We start from the raw sequence: 26,491 nt of genomic DNA, 5'->3' as shown, positions 1-26,491 counted from the left end.
CTGGAGCAACCAGGAAAGCAAGTTAGATTTAAGAGGGCGTCTTCAGAGGGCTCACTTGCCAGCAGGCAAGGAACCAGAAAGACGCATCAAGCTCAAATGCAAAGGCCGGGCCCACGGGACACTAGCGGAGTGTGGGGGCCTGGGCTTCAATGCAAATGGTGCTTGGGGCTGGAGCTTCTCGTACCCCAATGCATAACTTACTGAGGCTTCAAGAAAGGAGTGCAGGTAGCAAAATGCAGGATGTCCAAGATGTCCGGTACCACGGAGAAGTGTGGCTCAATGGTTAGAGTGGCAGACCCTGATGCAGAGGTCTAGCCCGGGACCAGGGTTCAATTCCCCGCCTCGGTGGGTCTTGGGCTCAAAAATTCCACGGACCTGATAATTCTCGCCTCGGTGCCTATTCCAATCATGGAGTCCCACTCTGCAACTCTGGGCAATAGCTTGCTTAATCTCCACAACGGCCCCCACAACGCTAAGGATGCCTGGCCTCCACCCTGGGGGTGCCCAGGAGTGGACACCTCACAGGGAAAGCCAGGATGGGTTCCACAGCGGTATTCGTACAAGCGCCTTGAGACCCTTGCGGGTGAGTAGTGCGCTATACAAGTATCAATTTACATTTACGTCTCATGTCTGCCATGGGTCTCAGCTTTGCTGTGTATGTGGATCGAGGTCAGAGAAATCTGGAGTCCAGTTCTTGAGTTGCTGTGTCTTCGGGTTCCGACTGGAGCCTTGAAACTGCAGACCAGCGAAGTTGCTGTTGGTGCCTGTTTGCACAGAGTGGTCACTCCTTGACCACAAGGGAGATGTCTTCCGCCTTCCAGTCAGAATGGAATGTCGAAGGTCCAAGATATGTCTTTCAAAGATTCGTCCAGGATAATCTAAAGTCCCAGGGACACAGCTCCTATACTTATACTAAGGATGGGGGCTGGATTACCTGACTAGGTCCCTCCTATGGGTGGACCCGAGAAGGGGGTGGTTACACCCCTTTCCCTTTGTCCAGTTTCATGCCAGAGCAGGGCTGGAGTGCCCCAGCAACTGGTTTGAACCAGGCTATGCATGGAGCACCTTGTGTGCCACAGCCAGTGTCTGAAAAAGCATCTGCAGATGCAGCCCTCTCTGCCCCAATACACAAAACCGTGTCTGGGGAGGTGATGGCACCTCCCTGGAGAGGAAGCCTATTGTCCAGGCCTCCCCTGCCGGAGTTTCATCCAGCAGCAGGAGGTCTGACTTGTGTCTGTGGCAGCAGCATCCATTTTGTGATGCTGAGGCTCTGTTGAACTTTAACCGGGTAAAGCAGTAACTACATGTCTTCTCCCTCTAGAAGGGTGGAATGCTACCCCCACCACCAGAATTGGCGGAGGGGGGGTGGGGGGTAGTATTCCAAAGTGTTTTACACCTTACACAACATGCTTTGATAAAGCCAAACCAAAGTTAGCATTACCCGCGAGGATTGTAATGCACTTATGAGTATATGGTATGGCTAGATCATAGAACAGCTATTAGGAGATGGTTCCGAAATCTGCAGAGGGGCTCAGGTCATGCTAGGGCACCCTCTCACATAAAACCAATCACTCTGGCTCCAGGATTGTGGAGGCCTACCATAGGAGTGGCTTATAGGTGTATATGTGTCTATATATAAAGGTAGATATAGGTATACTATATCTAAGTAAGGGGTGATTACACCACCTTACCCAGGCTGTGTGAACAGACCTGTGGTGTCAGTTTGGAAGGCAAACCAGGGGTGGCACAATACATGCTGCAGCCCCTGGTAGGCCTAGGGTACACCTATACCCTGGGTACCTAGGGTACACTATACAGGGGCTCACAAGAGTGACCCAGTAACCAATCTGGTATGTACCTAAAGTACATGGTATCAATTTAGAGAGAGAACAGCTGGGCTGTGGGTCTGATTAGCAGACCCACAGCCACACTAAAGTAAAAAAAACAGAATCACAGCAAAAAGTGGGGGGTGACCATAGGAAGCAGACCCTACTCTCCTACACTGACAAGTAAACCAATCAAGCGAATCATGGAGTCGCTAATCCATAGATCAATTTACCATAGGGAGCACTGGCACTGTGGCACTGAACAGCAGTGGCACAGTGCCCAAAAGCATCTAAAACCAGCAAAAACATAAGAGGCAACAGCAGAAAATAGAAGGGAGACCCACACCAATGGTGCCAGGTCTAACAGAGGTATATGCAGAAACACTGAAGATGGGGGTCCTTCCCCCAAAACTCTGGGAAGCAGTTATAATATCACTCCTAAAACCCAGAAAGGACCAACTACGCTGTGGCTCTTACAGACCACTATCATTGCTAATCTTTGATACTAAAATATCAGCCAAAATAGTAGCAAATCACCTGGCACTCCTAAGGGGGCAGATTAGATCGCTGGCACAATTGGGCTTTGTCCCACAGATCTACTGCGCTTAATCTCTGGACATTCTTTGCTGTCCTTCACAGGATAGTACCACAGTCCTGGTTAGAGCGGCACTGCTAGATGCCGGCATTTGACTCCTTGGAATGGCCCTTCCTTCAAGCCGCATTGCGAAAACTGGGGTTCCCAGTAGGATTCATATCCCTCATCACTTTACTATACTCACAACCAACGGCACACATCAGATTTAACGGTACGATAATAAGACCATTCACAGTTTCTCAGGCCACCAGACAAGGCTACTACTTTTCATCATAGCGATGGATTCCCTGGTGCAACACTTGTAAAAAAAAATCACCTCCACCAGGGATTGCAGTTTAAGAATGCCCAGTATTAAAAACACTGTACGCAGATGATATTATAGATGTGAGACACCTGGCCGACAACCTAGCACTACTCCTGCATGAGGTGGCGTTATTTGAGTGGCTTTCGGGGGTACACATTAGCTAGCCAAAGTCTGAGATCTTCCCCCTCACAAAGGTGAGAGACCAGATGTGCTAAGGGTTCCTGCTGACTTGGTGTGAGGCAGACACACAATACTTGGGGATCTTCTTACATAGGAACAAAGAGCAGATACTGCGGCTCAACTATGGGCCAGTGATGGACAAACTGAGTGCTAGAATAGATAGATGGATCAAATTCCCACTTTCTATGGCCGGCCGTATAGCTATTATACAAATGACGGTCCTACCACAGCTGCTCTATCTATTTAATGACATTCCTATTTCCCTAACTAATGCATTTTGTACACAAATACGTACACAACTGGCGCGTCTCATCTGGTGAGGGCGACAACCATGTATTAGCTGGAGCATTCTTGTTAATCCATATCCGAGTGTGGGGGTTTGGAATCCAAAATATCCATGTTTACTATCTAGTGGCAAAATGCAGCTACGCGCGGCACTGGTATTACCCAGATGCATGCCTCCCTTATTCCAAACCGGAGATGGACCTAGTGGCCCCAGTGCCATTAGGGCCCTGCTACCAGCCAGACGGTCGCAAGGCAAGACCGACATCCAAACTGTGTCCAGCACCTGCTGGGCCTGGTTGAGGTTATTCCGAAAGGCCGGCGCACACCTCTGAATTCAACGGAACTCCCCTTAGTTGCAAACCCATAGTTACCAATTACCCAAGAACCATTAGTGAAATGCACTCTTGGGACAATGGATTAATAGTCTAATGTACTGCGTTAATAATAGAAAATTTTTGCTACTCTGCAGCCCCCCAAATCGAGGCCTAAAGAAATCTGCCAACCTATAAGACTAGCTACGAACTGCAAAGTGGGACCCCAACGAAAATATACGACATTGGACCTCCATTAACCTGGCAGAGGTCCTGCTTTCTCTAGTTAATGGTAACATGAGGTAATTAACCTCAACACTATGTTAAGCTTGCATTACACAGTAAAGAAAAAAAACACAGGCGAGATCCTTTTTGAATGTTGGGACTCAGAGAAAAATGTTGGCTATAACGTCTGATATTTTTGCCTTCCATACTACAACTATAAATGTATGTAAAGAATATGCAATTATATGGCTGTATGACCCCCAGAGCAATAAAATAATAAAACAAAGGTGACAAAAAATACATATCTGCTTTAAGAGACTGATCCTACCTTGCATGTACCTCTGCCAAAAACTTTTCCTCCTCCTCTTGTTCAATTTTTGCTGCACAAAACAAAGGACGTTCTTTTTAGTATGAAAGTCACACCATTCTATAAACATTGCATCCAGTACATGCGCTAGGCAGGGGCACACCAATATGAAATAAAAGCATTAATTCAGGACAACCCATTACGTTTAGGTTTTTTAATTATTTCATTTCTATTTCAGAATCCCTAGTGCGGCTGCATTTTGTTGAATGTAAGGTCTCAGTTCGATACCACTCAGCACATGACAGGCTTGGAACGCGTCAAATATCACCTGCCACCCTCCAAAATGTGTTTATGGAATCTATCTACCCTATGGCTGGTACATCTATATATCAATGGCAGCACATACTGACTGTGGTGCGTGACACATTTTGAATCATGCAGGAGTATGAAAACAGATTGTAAACATTACACCTCAATAAAAGGAGTGTGCTGTTCCACTGTATGGCCAAATATTTATTAAAACTTTGGTCAGTAATAATGCTACAGGTCTCGGGAATCCTTTTATATAGGGTCCAATAGTCCCCACCCACCTAGGTGGCATGCTTCATCACCTGCCTTGCTCCTCACTGGATGGGTGCTGCAGGACCCCCTTAAAACTGGTACTCTTTGGCAGAGCTCCTTTTCCTCTACCCTGGAGCTTGCCGGAGCTCAGGTTAATGTCATGGTGATGGGATGGTTGTACAAGGATATTAGGTATACTGAAGTCAATTAAAATTGACTACGGATACCCCTCCACGCTTATCTATCGCTAATAATCATGTCAAGATTAAAAACAAAGTTGAACCAAGATAGGCAATAATGAGCCCTTGGTTGTGTTAAGTAGTTCCAATTTCATGCCTAAAAGTGCCACCAAGGTCTTGGCATTTCATCAGAACCATAAAAAGACCCAAATCTACTTAGTTCTTAAAACTGTATTCCTATAATTTCAAGAACAACATTTCATAGTGACCCACGACTAATTTGTTTCAAGAATGAAGGTCCCCCATAGGCAAACTTTGAGCACAGGCTTCTAACTAAATAAGTTTCTAGAGGGAGCCCGGTGGGAATCCTGCCTTGCTTCCAGAATCCGATAATATTCGGCTCGGGATATCGTGCCAGACCAAATAAAATATTGCCTCTCCATTCCCCTTGTTTGTGGTGCATGTCAAAATGACAGCTGCCAGAACAACACGCATTCCCCAGGCCCTACTCAAATGCCATATGGTTTGAAAGGATGCTCTTAGTCTATCTGTAAAGAACAGTCACATTTTAAACTCAAATAGTGTAGCTCAAATATTTCAAAAGAAAAAAAAAATTACAAATAATTTAAGAGCCATTTTTGGTCTGTGTAGGCCATAACCCATATGTATGCAGTTTCATTACATTCTCACGCTTTTACTTGTTCAACATCCAAGAACAGAAGACCAACAAAATCAACAACCAGTCTTGATCTTCCCATCGATCACAAATGGGCACTTTTTTGTTGCTCCAATTTAAAGGATGCTTTTTCTGAAAGTACTAAGAACGAATGTGAGTACACATTCTCAAAGGGTGGCTGGCCCAAGACACCTCTGGGCCCCAATGGTTCTAAGTTTATATTTTCCTCAGTTGTAAATCACAATAATTATCTGAATAGAAATGTTTTTTTGAGCGGAGAACTATAACGTGAATGCCGGCATTATCACCGTCATCTGATTGTGAATGTCAGTTTCTGTTAACTAGTAAGTTCCATAGGAAACACTTTTTGATTTGGAAATTGGCCGAAGTTTGACATGTCCCATTCAGATCCTTGGGCCCGTCCCAGGATGCTTTTTTCCTGTTCATGGAGGACCGGACTTGGCAGTTAGGGCTGGACTATTCCCATGAGGAGCAGGGTCAACACTGATTTGCATAAAGCTGGGTCCAAACTGGGGTGGTGTAGTGAGCAAATGAATGATGGATTTAACCCAGATCTCTTGACTGGGGGTTAATGTTTGATTCAATCAGCAGTCTACCACCATGTGTTGCCACAGCAAGATTCAGATCCTGTACACAAAATTTGGTTTTTAGAAAAGTTGGGGTGAAGCATAACAGGAGGTGATCCAAAAGTAGAACTTCCTAATTTAAGCCAGATGAGAATTTTTGCTTTGCGCAATCAGCAGAAATTCCAGAACAGTGTAAAAATTTGCCATGAATCAAACTTCAGACAGAACAGGTACTTTTGTGGGTTCTTTCGTCAGTTTCTTCAGTAGTTTTTGATACTTGCTTTACCACAGGTGTCAGTAGGTTTCAAGTTGTCAATCCTTTGTGTGTGTCGACAGATTGGCTTGAACACGTTTCTCGTGGTAGGAATGAGTGGCAAATGTGACACCTGACCTGTCGGTCCCATGTTTCCTAAATGTATAATGCTGGCTTTTTATTAATTATATATGCTGGGTGGCAGTTACATTAACACTGTTGAAAGAAACATTGCAATTGACATACAATGCCCAACACCAACACGAAACCTGAAGTCATTCGTTTTAGAAATATATGCAAGATGTAATGTTTTATCATCTGTCCAGTCTAAATGCTTATAATCTCTGGGCTAGGGAATGGATTGCTCCTTTGCTGCTCCCCAACTGACACCTGAGTAGATAAAACAGTTGATGCAAAATAGCTCAAAGTTAGCTTTCTTCACCTCTGGGCAAAGCGGATGTCCAGATTTGTCGTGGTTTAAACATGTAATGCATACCAATTCATATGGTAAATTCCATGTGCATGCATTAACATGTCTTCTTCTATACCCAATTGTAGTTTCTGCAATAAGTACACACCACAAAACATTTGTCAAACTGGCTTTGCGGCACTCAAAAAATTTTAGACCGAGCCTGCGTGAGCATTCACAAGGGTATGCACTCTCGCTTGCGGGACTTTTGCGGTAATCAATGGACTTTGAACCCACCCTTTGCTTACTATTCGTTGGTATCATTGTCACTCTCCTTTGCTGCCTTCTAATTGGGCTGTGCTTGCCATGCGTTTCTTCCTTTTCTTTCTGTGACTCGTGAACCAAGTACAATGAATTTATATTCATTATTGTCCCTCCACTCTCCATCCATTGCTCGCGCTATGATTCAGGTACTATTTCTTCTTTCCCCCACCCACTCCTTTCTGGCAGCTGTGTGCTTAAGTCAGTGAGACTGAGCATGCTCACGGCTTTTCTCTCAGTACAACAGATACCTCCTTTGACTTACAAGTGCTTTGTTACAGCAAACCTGATGTAAATAAGCATCACTTTGCACCAGAGTAATGTAAAGGGAGCCTTTATCAACTCAAATGCTATTGTTCGTTTACATTGTCGCTGACCTGCTGATGTTAGAAACTATGTGGTTACTGTTGCGAAAATTCCAAAACAGCGCCCATCTCTCCAGGAAACAATATTCCTGTGCAAACTCTACAATCTAGCCTACATTGACGCAAATCTGATTTGACAAGATACCTATTGCAGCGATTCACCGCCACGTAACACTTAAGAAGCACTTTAAATCCTACAGTACAATCGATACTCAACATTTTTTATTTCACTTTTCCTCTCAACGAGGCTCACTATTAGCTCTTTGGGATTAACACTGCATGCATTGATTAATCTGAGAGCTACACCATCATTTTTACACAGGCCATTGCAGTGCTGGACATTTCGGTGAGTTGGACTGTCATGCCAACACTTAATCAAATAGCAATAGCAGGTTGTTTCTTTTTTCCCCACCCCATCAATTTTTCTTTACGTTCTCCCACCCTCAAATTCCCAGTTTCTTTCCCCCTTCCCAACCACCTTATCTGTTTCACCCCCGCACCCACTCCCCATCCCTGTTTCTTTTCCATTTCTCACCCTCCACATCCCTGTTACTTACCTCCCACCCACCTGTCTTCCCCCTCCAACAGACAGAAAAAAATACTAAAATGGCCAGCATTACCAACTTCATATCACTTTTTTACTGTCCTTTTCTCCACCTTCAACCACGCTCCTGCACTCCACCTCCACCGACTGCAAAAGCCAATATCTGGTCCATATCCAAGACCTATTGGCTTTACCAAGGCTTGTTCTTTCCATCTCTAGACAAGCATCTATTGCTTTCATAGTATATCTTGCTCTACTTTTTGCTTCACATTCATGTACATGAGCAGGGGAAAAACCTGAGAGCACAGCCTTGTTCTTCACTCACAACAGAAACATGTTGCTCACTCAGTCTATACGACAAACATGTTTCCATCCACATTACTGCCATGGTGTAAAGTATTCACAATCTGCAAATGCGCTTTGACATCTCATGAGAAGCTTGCAGAGTTAATGCAAGTACAATACAATGGCTGATTCAATTCACACTTTAAATTACAGATTTCTAAAGATAAAAACAGCCCTAGCAAAGTCCAAAATAGCAGATACCCTTCCGACAATCTTCCAGTGCATATCAAACATAAGTAAATTGGGACACCAAGCTTCACTCCTATACAAAATCATCCGGCCACAAAAGTCCAAACTCAACAACAAAACAAAGGAATACTGGGATAATCGTACACAACCCCCTCTAAGCGACCTAGAGTGGAACACCTTATGGTCATCCGCCACTCGCAATAAAATCTCCCCAGTGCTAGCACAAACGAAACTCTGGCTGCTCCACAAAACATTCTGGACCACACACCGCTTACATACACTGGGCCTCATGGACACCCCAACATGCTGGAGCTGCAACACGGACAAAGGGGACTTAGAACACCTCATCTTTCTGTGCCCGATACTCAAAGGGTTCAGGGATAGCGTACTTGACTTCATAGATAACTAGTTCAAAAGCAAAATTGCAAGAGACTTCGCTTCTCTCACCACAGCATTCATCCGAACTGATCTCCCCTTAGAGGGTGAGAGAGAGCTAATGGACCTACTTCTAACCGCGGCAATCAAACTAGTGCTTATGAACTGGAAGGACTGCACCAAAACTATATACAAAGGATGGGTCAACTGGGTCACCCACCTCAGAGGAGGTGACAGTCTGGCACTACAATACTCGCCCTGGAAAGTGTCCTCCAAGGGCTTGTACAAAAACCTGATCCCATATGAACCACCATAAGGAACCAGACATCGTAACGGGGAAGTAGCCCAAAGAGCCCTGTTTGGTGTGATCTAACTCGCCCGGACAACCCGAATTGTATTGTTTGATTTACTCCTGTCCTATCCTTCTCCTACACTTATTCCTACATTTCTTCTCCTCCTCTCTCTATCCTTCATCCTACCATCAACCTACAACCAGCACAAGGGGAACCTGCCGAAAATGTATACTATTAACTCCATACCTCGTAACCTCAGGGGCAGGAAGTCCACATATCAACTTTTTGTTTTTGTTGTATGTATATAAAATCACACAAAAATGAAAGTCTTGGTTGAGGAAAAGGGAACATCCTGCTTGCTTAAATGGCAGATTTTTTGAGGCAGAACATCCTTCGAATCATTACCTAATAAAATCTGAATTTCACTGACAAAATCTAGATTGTACTTTACCTTTTTGTATGAACGTATCCATGTATTCTTGAAAAGGATACATATGCTCTACCAAGGAACACGTGTTAACTTTCTTGGCTTCCGTTTCACAAGCTGCAATTTGAAAAAAAATGAAAAAAATATTGGTTTGCAGAAAAATGTACTTCATTAATTTTTACTATTAATAATAACCACTGTTCACTATAAGCATGCCTGAATGACACCATCTCTCAGATGATACAGCAAAAAGGGCAAATTATAAAGTCATTGAGGCCAAATAAGTATTTGCAGTCCTCACAGTCAATGCTGTAATTTCATCAACATAACAGTAAAAGTACTATGCGTTATAAGCCAATAGCCTTTATTCCTTTCCCACGCCCAACAAAGCCCAGGTGGCATATCACCAATTGTCCAATGGCTCTCAAAAGCCCCTTTCACAAACATAATGACACATATTAAAGAATAGATTGCAATTCTCTTACAAATCAGACATGTCACGTAGTTACCAATAACTGTGCTCACAACAGAGCTTCCAACCTTGATACGCTATGTATTAACATTTACGAGAACACTAATGGAGCTAACATACAGCCAAGCACAGCTCAAATCAGGCATATTCTTGGCTCTCTAAGGTAGAACCAAGTATAAACATGACTGGATTTAGAGACTGAGTCATAGAAAACCAGAATATAGAAAGAAAGGAGGAGAAGGGGAAGATTGAAGGGAGAGAACATAAGGTTGCCGAAAATATGCACTTTAGGAAGTGCTGTGCATGGATGATCTTTTTCTAAATAAAATCTAATTATGATCATAATAAAGGAGATTTTTTTGTTGCATTCGCAGTTGTGTGTGCTGTTGTGTGCATTTCATGAAAGCACACCCAAGCCCACTAAGTGTGATGAAAGATGTTATAGTTTTCCTAGTTTGCCAAGATGGTTTTCACGCCGCTAGAAAACAAAATATCTAGCAGGAAATTGTCCCAGGTGTCTAAGAGCTGGCAATTTTTGCAAGTCAGGATTTCTAGATAAACAATGACATGGTTTTGGGTAAGTTTGATGTTGAAAATATTGAGGGTCTCCGCAATCTCTCTCCATAGAGGTCTAACATGTTTGCAGTAGAGAAATATGTGGTCAAAATCACCAGAAGAAGATCCACAATGCCAAAAGGTCTCTGATTCTGCTTATCTAGACGTGCATACAAGTAGAAACTTCTGTGGGTGGTCCAATGTTTGCACTGAAGTAGGGGATAGATTTTGTGGGAGGGAGTTCCATATTTCTTCTCCAGAAGGAGCGCGGGAAGGTTTCGATGTTGTATCGAGAGCAAGGGCGTTCCCATGTTTTTTTAATATAGACATTATTTGGCTTAGAGTTTTTTTGCGGGATTATATGTCTGGGAATATGTATAAGGTTAGTTTGAAAGTTTCTCGAGGAAGTGGAGGCAAGCCGCAGGGTGGGGATGAGTGCAATTCCATAGGGTAGCTGACTTTCAGAAAATTATATAAGTAATACATTTGGAGGTTAAACTATCAACTCATGGCAAAGGATAGGGGATTTCTGTTTTCACCAAGATTTTTAATATGAAGTATGCCAAGAGCAGTTGTCTTTCCAGAAGGTCAGGGTGGAATTGATTTATTGGCACTGTTTAACCATAGCGAGGTAAGTTCTGAGCCTCTTTATTGTGGGTCAAGTGGTTTTATCATTAAGGGTGTTGATTAGAGATAGAGGGCTAACTAGGCCATCCTCAATGTCTTCCCAAGCAGGTCGAGAGGGGAGTCTGAGTTTAGCCACCAAGTAGCTAGCTTGGTCAGAAAAGCAATTTGGTAACTTTTGACGTTAGTAAGGCTCAGGGCACCCTTACCTCTATTTGTTTGGAGTTTCAATAGTGACATTGTTGCTCGTGTATCCCTCCAGATACATTTTATGGATTTGTAAAAAGAGTCACATTTACGGGGAACATGCTTAAGAAAAAGGTAATTTAGTTGGCTAACATCTTTTTAACTGTTTCTATGCGTCCCCATCATGTGATAAACTTAGGTGACCATGTTTGCTTTTTAATCTTAGCTAGCATGGTGTTCTACATATGCATTCTGGTGGCCTCAATTGCATCAGTGAATTTAATGCCTGGGTGTTTTAATCTAGACTGCTGCCATTTTAGGTTAGCATGTGTAGCTATGTTTGAGAGGCAAAGCATATTTTAAGGGAACATTTTGTTTTTTTCCTTCTTTAAAGGAGTTTCTTCACACCGTAGCTTATTTGGAAATGATGGTAAGATCTTCCAGGACTGCTAAATCTCTCTCGGATGAGAAGATCAAGACATCGGCATATGCCAACCGCTTTTGAGGGCTGCGATGAAAGTTGATACCCCTTATTTTTGTGTTTTTCTGATGGCCAGGAGAAGTGGTCCTATTAAGAGGAGAAATAATGGGGGGGCAGGGTAGAGGGCAACCTTGTCTGGTTCCTTGCACTAAGAGAAATGTAGTTGATAGACAGTCATTAAGTTTGATGCGAGCCAGGAGTTTTTGGTAAACTCACAGTCGTATGTATAAAAACCTCACCCAAATTAAATGTTTGCAAAACAGATTTAAGGAGGGTCCATGAGCCTTTGTCAAAAAGCCTGTGCCGCATCTATGGCCACAGTGGAAGAAGGGATCAGTTTAGCCTTTTGTATTACGTGACAAGTGGTATGAATAATGCCTGCAGCTAACCTTCCCTTTACAAAACCAGTGTGGGAAAGGTGTATAAGAGAGGGGAGTCATTTCTCTAGTCTGAGGGCTAGTAATTTACTTACATTTTATAATCTGTGGTGAGTAACAATATGGAACAAAAATTCTTCATCTCTAATGGATCTTTACCTTCTACACGGACCTTGTGGTTTTGCCCTACAATTCAAATTTATTGAAAAATCAGCCAAACGAGTTTATAAAATGTATTGGTAGCATTGATTAAAAGGTGGCACGGAAGCCATCTGGACCCGGTGCTTTCTTGGATTTTATGGAATTAATAGCTTTCGTTTTTTCATTTGTATCAATCAGCTTGTTAAGAGCAACAAAGTCTTTGTCTGCAAGTCAAGGTAACTGAATCAAGTCCAGGTATGATTGACAAGCTTGTACCTACTACCAGAATGGGATGGATTATACAAATCCATATGGAAGGTCTGAAAAGCTTCTACAATTTTTCATGGTCGACCTGTAGCATGCCATTTTTATCCATAATGGCCAGGACACAAATCAAGTTTTTAGATTTTTTAAGGGTTAGGGCTAAATATTCACCAGCCTTATTTTGATCAAAGATTTTTGGCCCTAATTTTAGTGAACCGGACATGAGCTCTCTCACTTAGAACATTATATTTGCATTTAAGTTGATTTACCTTCGTTGCAATGATGAAATCCAGAGCTAAGATTCTTTCATTTTCCAGTTTTTATCTGCATTTTTAAGAGGGTCAACCTTATATTCATATTCTTGGTTTACATAGTACGAAGTTCCTCACCCCTAATAGTTGCCTTTATCACATCCCAGATCATTTCTATATCAATGTCAAGTGTTTTATTGGTGTGAAAAAATTGAGATAGAGATCTCAGATGTGTTCTCTGGTTCTGTAAGAACGGCATAATTCATTCATCACAACCAGCTTTTGGCAGAATATTTCGAGTTTAATTTAGTAAAGTTAATGCACAAATGAATCAAGATGAGGATTACTCTATAATAGGAGAGAAGGCCATTTGGACTAGATTTTTGCTGGCTAATAAGTAGTCAATTCTGGACAGAGTGTTGTGGTAGTGGGAATAGAAGGCAAAATTGCTGCCAGTAAAATTACTCAAGCTCTAGATGTCCACCATATTGTTGTGTTCACAGAGTTTATGGACTCCTCTCTGAGAGCAAGTGGATTTATAGGGGCAACGTGAGATTCAGTCTAGGGTTTTGTTATTCATATGGCAGGCTGAGTTACCCTCCTAGGATACTCCTGCTGTCCCTAGGTAGTTTGCAGTTTAGAAAGAGCCAAAGAGACAGTACATGAAGAATAGGAACATATATTTTGACACCAAAAAAAGATACCCCAATCTCTAGTCATTTTGTAGGACCGGGACTTTTTTCCATTGAATTATTATATTGAGGTATAAGATCTCAAGAGAGGACAAGGCCATCAGATTAGCGCGAACTTATGATAGCCATATATCAACCAGCAGTAAAATTCTAGGGGTGGGATGAGGGAAGGCAGAAGGTAGGAGAGAAGAGAAAGAGGATAGGAGAGATGCATAAAACACAATCCATATGATCTGCTGTGAAACTCCCCATATTCAATACCCAAACCAAACACCCACCCCCTCCACTTGCCCACCCCAAAACAAAGAGACAGGAGCCATGTAGGCCTTGACAGGAAATGGACCTAAGCAATAAGCACAAAGCCTGGGCAAAAGAAAATCAGAACACTGGGTGAGCGCGAAACCTGAAAAGCATGCAGCCAATGAGAGATCTAACTGAGGGACTGTCAATAACATACAATGCTAACATGCCTAATCTGGGCAACTTCAAAGGTATCTCTGAAGACATTTATTTAAACCCGTCATTGAGAATACCCTCACAAGCCTTGATATAACACAAGAGTAAGGCCGAAACAGGATACAATACTCAAGCAGTGAGCAGTCTCCAACCTCCGCTGTGGAAACCATTCTAAAGTGACCACAGAAGGTCTTATCTGAAGATACACCATTGTGGGAATCTGTAAAAGGTTAAGGGGCTGTCTAAAAACAGGTAAAGCATTGTGTCCCATGTAGGGTGAAATCTATGCCAGGACGGGTCAGTAACTTGAATAGAAGGGAAGAAACCATCAATGAAATAACTAGAGCAGAGTAAGACTAATGTGACATACACGAGTCCTGCAAGTCTTTCACAAAGGTCTCCAAGTTTTTCGGCTCATCATAGACGGAGTGCGGTCCCCATGTGTGAGATTCGTTTTTGCTGGGCCAATGAAGAAGAACATAAAGTTTAGGGATCTCAGCTCTGGGTGAAGGGTCACAAATCTTTTCCTGCAATTCACTAGAATCAGTTCTGTTAGTTGGAATTGAAGGGGTCTGAAGATGGGGGCTCTTGGCTTTGATAAGATAGATGCCGCTTTCATCGGAATTCTATGCGCTCACTCGACTTTAAATTTGTTATCAAACAAGATTAACACTTCAGAAAGCCAGGATACAAAGAAAGATCCACACGATTTAGCATTGCTCTCTATATTTTCAGGGAGGCCAACAATCCCTACGTTGCCTCTTCTATTTCCATCTTCCAAGCCCCATACTAGCCCCTCCAGTGATTCCAACTTTCGTGCCATGAAGTCAGTTTTTTTTATTAGTGAGTTTTGGTTATCTTAGCTCCTACTGATTCTAGATTGTGCCTATTCTATGCTGTTAGCCAGAGCTTTAACATCTTGTCACAGGTCCACCATTTTTGCTTGAAGGCATTCACCATTTTTTTTTGACTGTGTCAAATTATGCAGGGTATTGAGTCATTATTATAATATATGTGTGCTGTTGGAGAAATCTTGTTTTACTTTCACTATGGAGTCTGGTGGGGAAGGGTCAGATTTGGAGCACTTTTGAACTGTCTTTTGCTCCCTCAATTCTTTGTTCCATTTATAAATCCCTCTATGCGCCATCTCTTTTGTATCTGCCATGACTTGGATCAGCAAGATGAGAGGGGAAGAGATTTCCTTCACTACAAGGAAGAGAGCTTTAGGATGCAAAATGTAGTATTCTGCAGCTAGAACAAAACATTGAGCTCAGTGTTGATCATAGTGGGCATTGAAATATAGACTGTGAAGTAATACATGTGTATAGGCAACACCACGGAGGGGGCCCAAAAGTCCCCAAGGGTTCCACCCTGTTAGGTAGGTAGTAATTGGATCTCAGCCTCAGGATAGAAGCTTCAAAGATCCTTTATGTACTTGCCCAGTTTTTACAGCTATGTTTTTATTACTACTTTACAGTGTCCCCTGACGAAGGGCGTATCCCGCCCGAAATGCATTGGGCTAGAAATAAACACTGCTTGCAACGAACCTTGGCATTTGTCTCGTTTAAACAAGAGGCTTGGATGGGCACAGTTTTTACATGAGAAAAATGGGAAAACGTCATATGAACCCTGCATTTAGAGACTTGGATAAATAATTGAAAAATAGTAGTGACATTTTGGAGTAATTTGAAAACAAGGATTAAATGATGGAATAATTGTGGAATAAACAAGCCATAGAGGCGCTTTATTGTTGTGCAAATTGGTTTGGGACGGAAGTCCGCCTCATCTCTACACATTGGAATGAATATATGTGCTACCAGGGCAAGGCACTTTACCAAGCTGCACGCAATCTTATATATGATTGGACAAGTTTAAAATTTTGCCCTACTGAGGGGTAGCACCCGAAAGGAAAAGAGAATATGACGATACAGTTATCGCAGTTCAGAAGTTCTACATGGAAGGAGTAAACATTCAGGTTTGGAAACCAAGCGGCGTTTCATGAAAGGGACAATCTCTTTGAATAACATGTTTTTGTGAAATGAGTCTACACTGTAAATAGTCATGTTGATTGAGAGTCAATGCGTAGTTTTACAATATTTACTCAATATTGGATACGGACAGTCGAAATGCATTGTGGACTTATGAGTGTGTAAACGCATTTAGTGGAGTTCAGCTATAGCATGGCGGGAAAATAATGTTCGGAGCACCAATCCGCAAACATCAGGTCACATGAGTAGGGTTTAAAAGTAAAATAGAAATAAGGCGCGCAGACATTCTTTGCGAATCGAGAGAACGGAGAACATTTATACTTCTGCAGCAGGTATGGGAGTGACTGTTGGTCTGAGGGATGTTTTCGTATAATAAGGGGATATGTAGGGGTGATTGAATGGAGTTTATACATGGAGACTGAGGAAACAGATTACGGAGGGTAAAGTGCGATATGCACACTGAGAAAATGTCTTAGATTTAAGGGAGCTTACAAACGAAGGTTACGTATCCAAGGGTGTGAGGTGCAGAAGACTAATTAGATTCAAATGATGGGGCACAGAGAGTGAGCAGGAGTTTTTACTGTGGGGTCTGCAAAGGTGTTCGGTGAATTGCACGCTTTAGCAAAGGCACATGAATGTGAGGTTAAATAGAGGTGACATTCATTATTATGTAGGTAATCTGTCAAGTGCAAGTTATGGTGTATCCCGAGAATAGTGAATTATGTCTCCACGGAATTATTCATGTTGCACGAATATACAAGCATTAGCAGTATACTCAAAATGATCTTCAGCACAAAATTTATTTAAATACCACATTGTATTTCATGAATGTAACTACTACAGTCAGTTATGTAACACAGCTATGTTTTTATTACTACTTTACAGTGACCCCTGACGAAGGGCGTATCCCGCCCAAAACGCATTGGGCTAGAAATAAACACTGCTTGCAACGAACCTTGGCATTTGTTGTGTTTAAACAAGAGGCTTGGATGGGCACAGTTTTTACATGAGAAAAATGGGAAAACGTCATATGAACCCTGCAATGGTAGAATTGGATAAACAATTGAAAAATAGTAGTGACATTTTGGAGTAATTTGAAAACAAGGATTAAATGATGGAATAATTGTGGAATAAACAAGCCATAGAGGCGCTGTATTGCTGTGCAAATTGGTTTGGGACGGAAGTCCGCCTCATCTCTACACATTTCCAGTAACCACCAGTCCACTGGAAGAGCTCCTAAATTCCACAAATTGTACACAGATATTCGAATGAAGGAAGAGGTTCGAGCTGGTGCCTTTGCAGGGAAACACTTGCTCGTGCACAATGGAGGCAACAAAGCAGGGTAGCTTTCTGACGGTTTGGTGACTTCAACCCACTTGGGAATATATTCATGTTTTAATTTTGAATAAAGAGCGCGCCCACTGGGGACATTGATCGTGACTACATTATCCAGAAGGCCGTGGTGTCGGCCACGCCCTTTGAGGCAGGTGATGACTATTGACTGTGCATCAGCACTGGCGCTGTTATTCATTTCAACATACGCCACTGAGGAAGAGAGCACGGGGCTCTCAAAACGCGTCTGGCGTGGGATTCTGCAAGAAGGTATTATCTGTTGTGATAAGCTGCCAGCAAGCTTCCATTAAACCAAGTGCTTATTCCTACCTCTAGCGGCTGTTCTTCGATTGGGTCTCCTGTGCTTGTGATGATTATACATATATATATATATACATACATACATACATATATATATATATATATATATATATATATATATATATATATATATATATATATATATATATATATATATATATATATATATATATATATATATATATATATATATATATATATACACATACTAGCAGCCCGCCCCAGCGTTGCCTGGGGCAGAAGGGGGCTGGGGGAAGCATTTCCGGATTGCGGCAGCGTTGCCCGGGGCAGAAGGGGGCTGGGGGCAACATTTCAGGCTTGGGTGCACTCCCGCCCCGGCCCCCGCCCGCCCCGACATTGCCCAGACCGCCTCCCTCCCACCTCCGCCTTACCTGAGCCGCCGCTCTTCCCCGCGCTCCGGACTTCACCGCCACTCCTCGCTGCTCGTCACTGCTAAGCATGGGCGTAAAATCCGTTCCGCTAGCGGATTTTGCTGGTTTTCGGTAAGTTCGCGATCCGCGAACTAAATTCGTAAAATCCGTGCGAAGCGAATTTTTTGCTTGGTCGCACTTGCCAACTAGAATACTATACAATTTCGCGGGAGTAAACACTTGCGAACACGTAGATGCGGCGGGCAGCGACAATCTCGCAATTGCGAGATTGCAAAATTTGCAATTTCGCACAAGAAATCCACCAGCAGGCAGCATAAACCTTGAAAATTATGATTTTTATCAGAATAACTCCTCAGGTTGACATTTGCCTGCAGTTTTTCTTTGCAAGGAGTCCATTTTGGGGGGTGGGGGTGGGAGGAAGGAAGTGCCCCACAGTCTCCAACTTCCTGTTCCTGTCCACCAGGCTCCTCCCAGTGCTTTCTTCATGTGCTGGTCACTTTGATGTGGATCTTGACCTGGAAGGATTACTTTTTGTGGATGCTGCTGGATATTTGGATTTTTGCAAAACTGAAAGCACTCAGCAGGTGCAAAAGTTCAATCTTATCATTAGTAACCATTCCCTGTAGTGCTTCCTGAGGGGCCCCTTCAGAGTTAATTTGCCTACTTGCAACTATTCTGTGACACTGCTCGACCCTCACAGCAGGCTCAGAGAATAGCTACAAGTATACAACAAAGGTCCTGTTAAAAAAATTACACTGCAACAGAAAGCAATTACAGACAAAACTGAAAGCACTCAGCAGGTGCAAAAGTTCAATCTTATCATTAGTAACCATTCCCTGTAGTGCTTCCTGAGGGGCCCCTTCAGAGTTCAGTTGCCTACTTGCAACTATAGGCCACAAAGATCCTGTGAAAAAAAAGTGCACTGCAACAGAAAGCAAATTACAGATAAGGAAGCAGGTGCCAGCCAGACTGGAAGTTAAAATTCAGTGACACATTAATCAACCCCAAATTAATTCATGTCAGTTGAAGCAGGGCAGGTGTGCTTGCTTTTTTTCACCCCCATAATCTACAGTGATAAACCAACCAGAGGGTGGCAGTGATGTACCAAAGGGTGGCATGGGTGTACCAGAGGGTGGCAGTGGTGAAACAGAGGGTGCTGTGAACCTGTGATGATGAACCAGATGTAGAAACAACATAGTCGCGGCCGTTACGAGCCGACAATAAAGTTCGCAATTGCGAACTGGTACAGAACCCTCGCGAACTGGCAGAAATCCTTGCGAACACAAAAAAAAATCCGCAAATTCGCGAGAGTTCGCGGATTTTGCGGATTGCGAACCCGTAAATACGCAAGTTCGCGGATTGCCAATTCGCAAAATCCGCCCATGCTTAGTCACCGCTCCTCCCCGCCTGTCGTCATCACGCACTTTGCGGACATCGCTAGGTCGCGGCCAGCGCTACGTCGCAGCCGGCGCTACTTTTAGGAGACTACTTTGTTTTTAAAGTTACATTTTTTAATTTACGTTTTTTTAAATTTTATGCAGCCTATGTCCATCTACACACCCTGAGGATTACAACAATTTATTGGGTGTGTGGAGTGGCGCTGTGGTTCCCGAGTTTACCTTGCCAAAGGTTTCAGTTCTCTCTTTATAATAGTAGTATAGATATATATTTTCACTGAAAAAAACATAGGTCACATATTACATCATTCATGACATGGTCACATGGTCAGTGACATCACTGATGACATCACTGATTTCATCTCAAATGACATCACTGATGACATCACTCATCATCATCCAGTGAACGTGGTTTGGTTCCATATTTAAATAAGTATTATATATATATATATATATATATATAGCATTCTGTATTGAGGACTGGGTCGATGTGTCAGTGTCTGGATGGAGGATTTAGTAGTACTGTGATTGACTGTCTAAGTGACTAATTTAAAGTGTCTCGCTAAATATATGGGATAGTGATTAAACTGTGTGAATATCTGCATCACTATCTCTTCTTGTGTAAACTACTACATAAGTTGGTTACTAGCTATGTGAAAGTCTAGATTAGTTATTAATTAGGTAAGTGAGTATTTGTATGGGATAGTGAATGTGTGTGTGGGTGGGTGGGAGGTGTGTGACAGTCTTAACCTCATATACTTACTAAATTAACTATTTACACATCTTTGGACAATGTGGAAACAGCTGTTTGGGTGAGCGAATCTCTTTATGGGTGTGATGATGAGTAAATATATGTCTCAATGATGCATGTCCAACAAAGTAGAAATAAAAAAGGCAGTGTATGTGACAGTTGTTGTATATTGTGTATACTTGTAATAGTGATTCTATAACACACTAAGTATGAGTTACTATCTATATGAATTAATAAAGTGGTTTTGTATAAGTGTGTAGCTTAGCTAACTATAACATGTCTGAAACCTATGTTTTTTTCAGTGAATTTCAAAGATTTTTTCAATGACAATTTTTAAATGTATTAACTATCTTTTTTTTATACCGATTTAGTAAATTGTTTTAAACTATTTATTTTTATTTTTTAAATTACATTAAATATTTTTAATATAAATTGCATTTTTTTTTTAAATATTGAAATTCTAATATTGTTTTTTTAATTTTATATATTTTTTATAAATATATTTTTATATATTTTATATAGCAGGCAATGATATCCTATGGAAGGAAATGCAAGTTACTGGTAAGTACGGTCAGAATTACTTTTCAGGATAAGTACTGGGCTCAAAGATGTAGCACTGAGGTCTCTCCTGATAACAGGGGAGTAAATTGGAATTCGTAGTTCGACTGATTTTACTTTGGTCCAAGTAAATTTAGTGCCACTTTCCTACACCATCCCCTCCCTTCACCACTGTGCAAACTCGCACTGTGGCGCGTTTTAAGTTAGGGAAATATTTTCCCTTCAATCCTGAGGGTCCCTAGGGTCCAACTAGTCCCCTAGGTACATCCAGTAAGCGCCACAGAGCTGCTTAGCAGAGAGATGTAAAAAGGGACACGGCCTTGACCAACTCTCTGCAACGCAGCGCAGTGGCACTTACTGGAAGCACCTGGTGGGCTAGTTGGCCCTCATGGTTCCTCAGGATTGAAGGGGAATTATTTCCCCAACTTAAAATGCGCCATAGGGTGTCTTTGCACACGTCACCTCAGGCCCCCTCCCCTCCCTTCTCCACTGTGTAAACGCACCCTGTGGCAGTTCTAAGTTGGGAGATTAAGTCCCCTTTAATCCTGAGGGTCCCTAGGGTCAAAGTATCCCACTAGGTACCTCCATTAAGCACCACAGAGCTGTGTTGCAGAGAGGTGTATAAATGGGTGTGGCCTCTAAACACTTATCTGCAAACCAGGTCCCTTGCGCATACTGGAGAAACCTGTTAGGCTATTTGACCCTCAGGGACCCTCAGTATTGAAATGGAATTCTCCGACTTAAAACGCGCCACGGGGCGCGTTTGCACAGTGGTGAAGGAAGGGAGCGTGGCCTGAGGTAACGTGTCTGTAAACACGCCCTGTGGCACGTTTTCAGTTAGAGAATTAATTCCTTCTCAATCCTGTGGGTCCCTGGAGGCCAATTAGCCCACAAGGTACCTCCAGTTTGCGCCAGGGGGCAGCGTTGCAGAGTGGTGTTCAGAGGCCTCGTCCCTTTTTACAACACTCTGCAACGCAGCTCCTTGTCAATCCTTAGGATTGACAAGGAATTAATTACCTAGCTTAAACCATGCCACAGGGTGTGTTTGCTCAAATGTGAACTCAGGCCCCGCCCCCTCACTTCACCACTGTGCAAACACACCCCATGGCACATTTTAAGTTGGGGGTTTAACGCCCCTTGAATATTGAGGGTCCCTGGGGTGCAACTAGCCCACCAGCTACCTCCAGTATGCGCGACAGTGCTGCGTTGCAGAGAGGTGTAAAAAGGGGCCTGGCCTCAGAACACCTCTCTGCAACGCAGCCCCTAGGCACATACTGGAGGTTCCTGGTGGGCAAGTTGGCCCCCAGGGACCCACAATTTTCAAGGGGAATTATGTCCCCCTCTGCAAACGCACCAGGGGGTGCGTTTGCTGAGGGCTGCAAGAAGGGGCGTGGCCTCTGGCACAATGCTGGTCTTTTTCTTTTTTTTGTTATAAGAAGGGGGGCTAATATTTTGGCCCTGGGAATCCCATCCCCCAGGGCCTGCCCCCTAATTAATTTTTTTAAATGTCAAATTCGGGGAGGGGGCTGCGTGCCCCCCTTCCGAGGCCATATTTGCCCTGGGTACCCCATCCTCGGGGCATGGCCACTTATGAAAACATTTTTGGAGGGGGCTGCGCAGCCCCCCCTCTGGCTATTTATGGCATCAGGGGCCCCATCCCCCGGGGCCAGACTTTCTTCTAAAAAATTTTTTTTATTTATTAATGTTATTTATAAGTTGGGAGGGGGGCCGCGTGGCCCCCCCCTACCGGACCACTTCTGGCCCTGGGGACCCCAATCCCCGGGTCCTGGCCCTTGTTTTTGGGGGACCTCATCTGCCGGGCCGGCCTGCCTCTTTTTCATAATTTTTATTATAAGGGGAGGGGGCCACATGGCCACCCTCCCAGGCCACTTGTAGCCCCGGGGACCCCATCCTCCGGGGCTTGACCTCTTCGTTGGGGACCGTGGGGGGATCCCCAATCCCCCACAGTCCCAGCATTGCTCCTCCACATGGGGAACATGCTGCTCCCCGTGTGGAAAAGCAAACTGCTTTGCTTCATTGAAGTGAGAGCAGGTTTCCCCGCTCTTGCTTCAATGAAGCAAAGCAATTTGCAATGACAGGGTGGAAGCCGCGAGGCTCCCGCCCTGTCATTGCAAACTACAGTGTCCAGGGGTGGGCACCCCGGGACACTGCAGGAGCCGGCCCTGGGGGGTGGTGGTCCCCAGGGCCACGACAAGGCTCCCTCTCACAATTTACAAAGCCCCGGGAGGTGGTGGTCCCCAGGGCTTGGGGGTCTTTGAGCCCCCCCACCCACTTATGTTAAAAGCCCTGGGGGTGGCGGTCCCCGGGGATGGGGGGCTATGAGCCCCCCCCGGCAGAATTTTTAACTACAGCCACAGGGGGTGGCGGTCCCCGGGGCTAAACTCTTTCATTGTCCCTGGGATTTGGCCACCCCAAGGGCTAATTACCAATAAAGCATCCCCTTTTTGCGTTTTGAGGGTTTTTTTATTAGGTAAATTGTGCCTCGGTTCTACCGAGGCACAAGATGGCTGCCAACACTTCCTGATTTGGAGTGTTGACAGCCAATTAGAATCCAGCTCGTGCTCGGCAGGGAGCACGGATCCACCGCGGCCATAGATATATATGGGATTTTGATTTTCTCAGGAACTACTGAACGGATTTACACCATTTAACCAAAAGGCACAACTCTGGACCAAGGTCTACCTTAATTTGGTGTAATTCCATTCGCCAGTTCAGGGTGTAGCTGCGATTAAAGGTCCCTGTGGAAAATAGGTCCTAACTATAAAAACCTAATGGCGACCACCAGTAGGTAATATATAAATATATATATCCACAACAGTATTCCTTCCGGAAAGATTCCACACGCACGGGTAAATGCTCATAGTGCTCTTATTTTATTTTAGCAGCAATATTTCTGACAAGTTACAACCCAATGCATTTCAGTCTGTACTCAGACCTTTCTCCCGGGTAACCAGTGCTAGTGTCAATGCAGGTATTTCAATTCATTCATGCTGTTACATCACATCCTGGTTTCACAACACTTAGCATTCTGGAAGTGGCAGTACATGAATAACGTGACTAGTGTATAAACAGTGAATATTTCCTTAAATTTCTGTGACAGTGAATTAAAACCCTTTTTTGCTATTGACTCACATTTTTGGGGGACCTCATCTGCCGGGCCGGCCTGCCTCTTTTTCATAATTTTTATTATAAGGGGAGGGGGCCACATGGCCACCCTCCCAGGCCACTTGTAGCCCCGGGGACCCCATCCTCCGGGGCTTGACCTCTTCGTTGGGGACCGTGGGGGGATCCCCAATCCCCCACAGTCCCAGCATTGCTCCTCCACATGGGGAACATGCTGCTCCCCGTGTGGAAAAGCAAACTGCTTTGCTTCATTGAAGTGAGAGCAGGTTTCCCCGCTCTTGCTTCAATGAAGCAAAGCAATTTGCAATGACAGGGTGGAAGCCGCGAGGCTCCCGCCCTGTCATTGCAAACTACAGTGTCCAGGGGTGGGCACCCCGGGACACTGCAGGAGCCGGCCCTGGGGGGTGGTGGTCCCCAGGGCCACGACAAGGCTCCCTCTCACAATTTACAAAGCCCCGGGAGGTGGTGGTCCCCAGGGCTTGGGGGTCTTTGAGCCCCCCCACCCACTTATGTTAAAAGCCCTGGGGGTGGCGGTCCCCGGGGGTGGGGGGCTATGAGCCCCCCCCGGCAGAATTTTTAACTACAGCCACAGGGGGTGGCGGTCCCCGGGGCTAAACTCTTTCATTGTCCCTGGGATTTGGCCACCCCAAGGGCTAATTACCAATAAAGCATCCCCTTTTTGCGTTTTGAGGGTTTTTTTATTAGGTAAATTGTGCCTCGGTTCTACCGAGGCACAAGATGGCTGCCAACACTTCCTGATTTGGAGTGTTGACAGCCAATTAGAATCCAGCTCGTGCTCGGCAGGGAGCACGGATCCACCGCGGCCATAGATATATATGGGATTTTGATTTTCTCAGGAACTACTGAACGGATTTACACCATTTAACCAAAAGGCACAACTCTGGACCAAGGTCTACCTTAATTTGGTGTAATTCCATTCGCCAGTTCAGGGTGTAGCTGCGATTAAAGGTCCCTGTGGAAAATAGGTCCTAACTATAAAAACCTAATGGCGACCACCAGTAGGTAATATATAAATATATATATCCACAACAGTATTCCTTCCGGAAAGATTCCACACGCACGGGTAAATGCTCATAGTGCTCTTATTTTATTTTAGCAGCAATATTTCTGACAAGTTACAACCCAATGCATTTCAGTCTGTACTCAGACCTTTCTCCCGGGTAACCAGTGCTAGTGTCAATGCAGGTATTTCAATTCATTCATGCTGTTACATCACATCCTGGTTTCACAACACTTAGCATTCTGGAAGTGGCAGTACATGAATAACGTGACTAGTGTATAAACAGTGAATATTTCCTTAAATTTCTGTGACAGTGAATTAAAACCCTTTTTTGCTATTGACTCACATTTTTAGCTTTCATTTGTTCGAATTTGATCAATTTCACAATAAATGTATTTTCCATTTTTTCAAAATTACACATTTCATGTCCTAATTTCATTTGATTTGAGTCATGCCCTCTAGAGGGCCTACCAATTGATATGAATAATAGTGATTTAAAACAATATTCCTAAGGTCTCAATCAATAGATCAGAAGACATTATTATATATATGGAAAACCAGATATGAAAAAAAGAGAAAAAGGGAGAGAGGAAGGGGAAAAAAAAGAGAAAAAGTTTTCATTATGCTTCTATTGAAAATCTTTCTTGTCAGAGAAGCGGGATCATTTTATAAACAATACAGGTTTGATGTTAAGATCATGTTTACATAGAGGTCCTTTTACAAATGTGAGTACGTTTCTTCATCCATATTAAGCCCATAAGGGGCCAGAATCCTGAAAGACAAAATGTGTTCTGATTCCTTTTTTCTTAAAGATTTTTCACAGTTGCCACCTCTCACATGGCGTGGAACCGTTTCCACAGCATACAATTTCAGTTTTCTCCAATCACTTCCGTGGCATTTCTCCATATGTTCAGTCACTGCATAACTTCGATCCTTATTTGTGGTCGCTCGTACATGTTCGAGGATGTGTTTTTTGAGTTCGCACACAGCGCTCCCCACGTATTTGAGTTAACAGGGGCATTCAATTATGTAAATGACATTTTCACTCTTACAGTTTATCAATTGGTTGAGTCTTCGCTTTTTTCTATTTGCCATGCTGATGTCAGGTGTCAGTAGCGCCAAAAATAATAAGCCACTAACCTTAGGAACGGCCAGCAGGAACGAAGCCGTGAAGAGTATTTCCCAACGTCCCCTAAACACTAAACTCACCACAATGTATCAGCACACTATGGGTAGTGAAGTATTCAAGGGAAAAGGGACAAAATAATAAAAGAAGCCTGTTCCGTCACAGGAATAGGTGACCGTCTTCTATACTCCCTCTGGGACCCCTGCATATAGAAGAAAACAAGGACAGAATGAGAAGTACCGCAAACACACTCGCCACCAGTACACAGAAAGACACAACCCCTATCACACTTACAGGAATTTGTCCAGGATCTCTCTCCAGAGGAATGTTCTAGTGGTTGAGGGTGCCTTGAGAGGAGAGTGCCTTGATGCGCAGTCGGAAGGGTGCTTGTAAACCTGTAGGGTC

The 26,491-nt window shown here is 43.6% G+C and overlaps 1 protein-coding gene across 3 annotated transcripts in view; it reads right to left on the bottom strand.

Moving 5' to 3' along the window:
- The window catches only part of LOC144763565 (uncharacterized), an 803,973-nt gene that overhangs the window by 53,051 nt on the left and 724,431 nt on the right, over positions 1-26,491 (bottom strand). For all 3 annotated transcript variants that reach the window (XM_078649286.1, XM_078649284.1, XM_078649285.1), the window contains 2 exons: positions 9,582-9,674; positions 4,055-4,106 (listed from right to left, as the gene is read on the bottom strand). In XM_078649286.1, the coding sequence (XP_078505412.1) occupies positions 4,055-4,106; positions 9,582-9,674 (145 nt within the window). The remainder of the gene's footprint in view (positions 1-4,054; positions 4,107-9,581; positions 9,675-26,491) is intronic.

This window comes from Lissotriton helveticus, chromosome 6 (assembly GCF_964261635.1).
Source record: "Lissotriton helveticus chromosome 6, aLisHel1.1, whole genome shotgun sequence".
In the NCBI taxonomy this organism is placed as follows: domain Eukaryota; kingdom Metazoa; phylum Chordata; class Amphibia; order Caudata; family Salamandridae; genus Lissotriton; species Lissotriton helveticus.
This window is presented reverse-complemented; position numbering and strand designations above follow the sequence as displayed.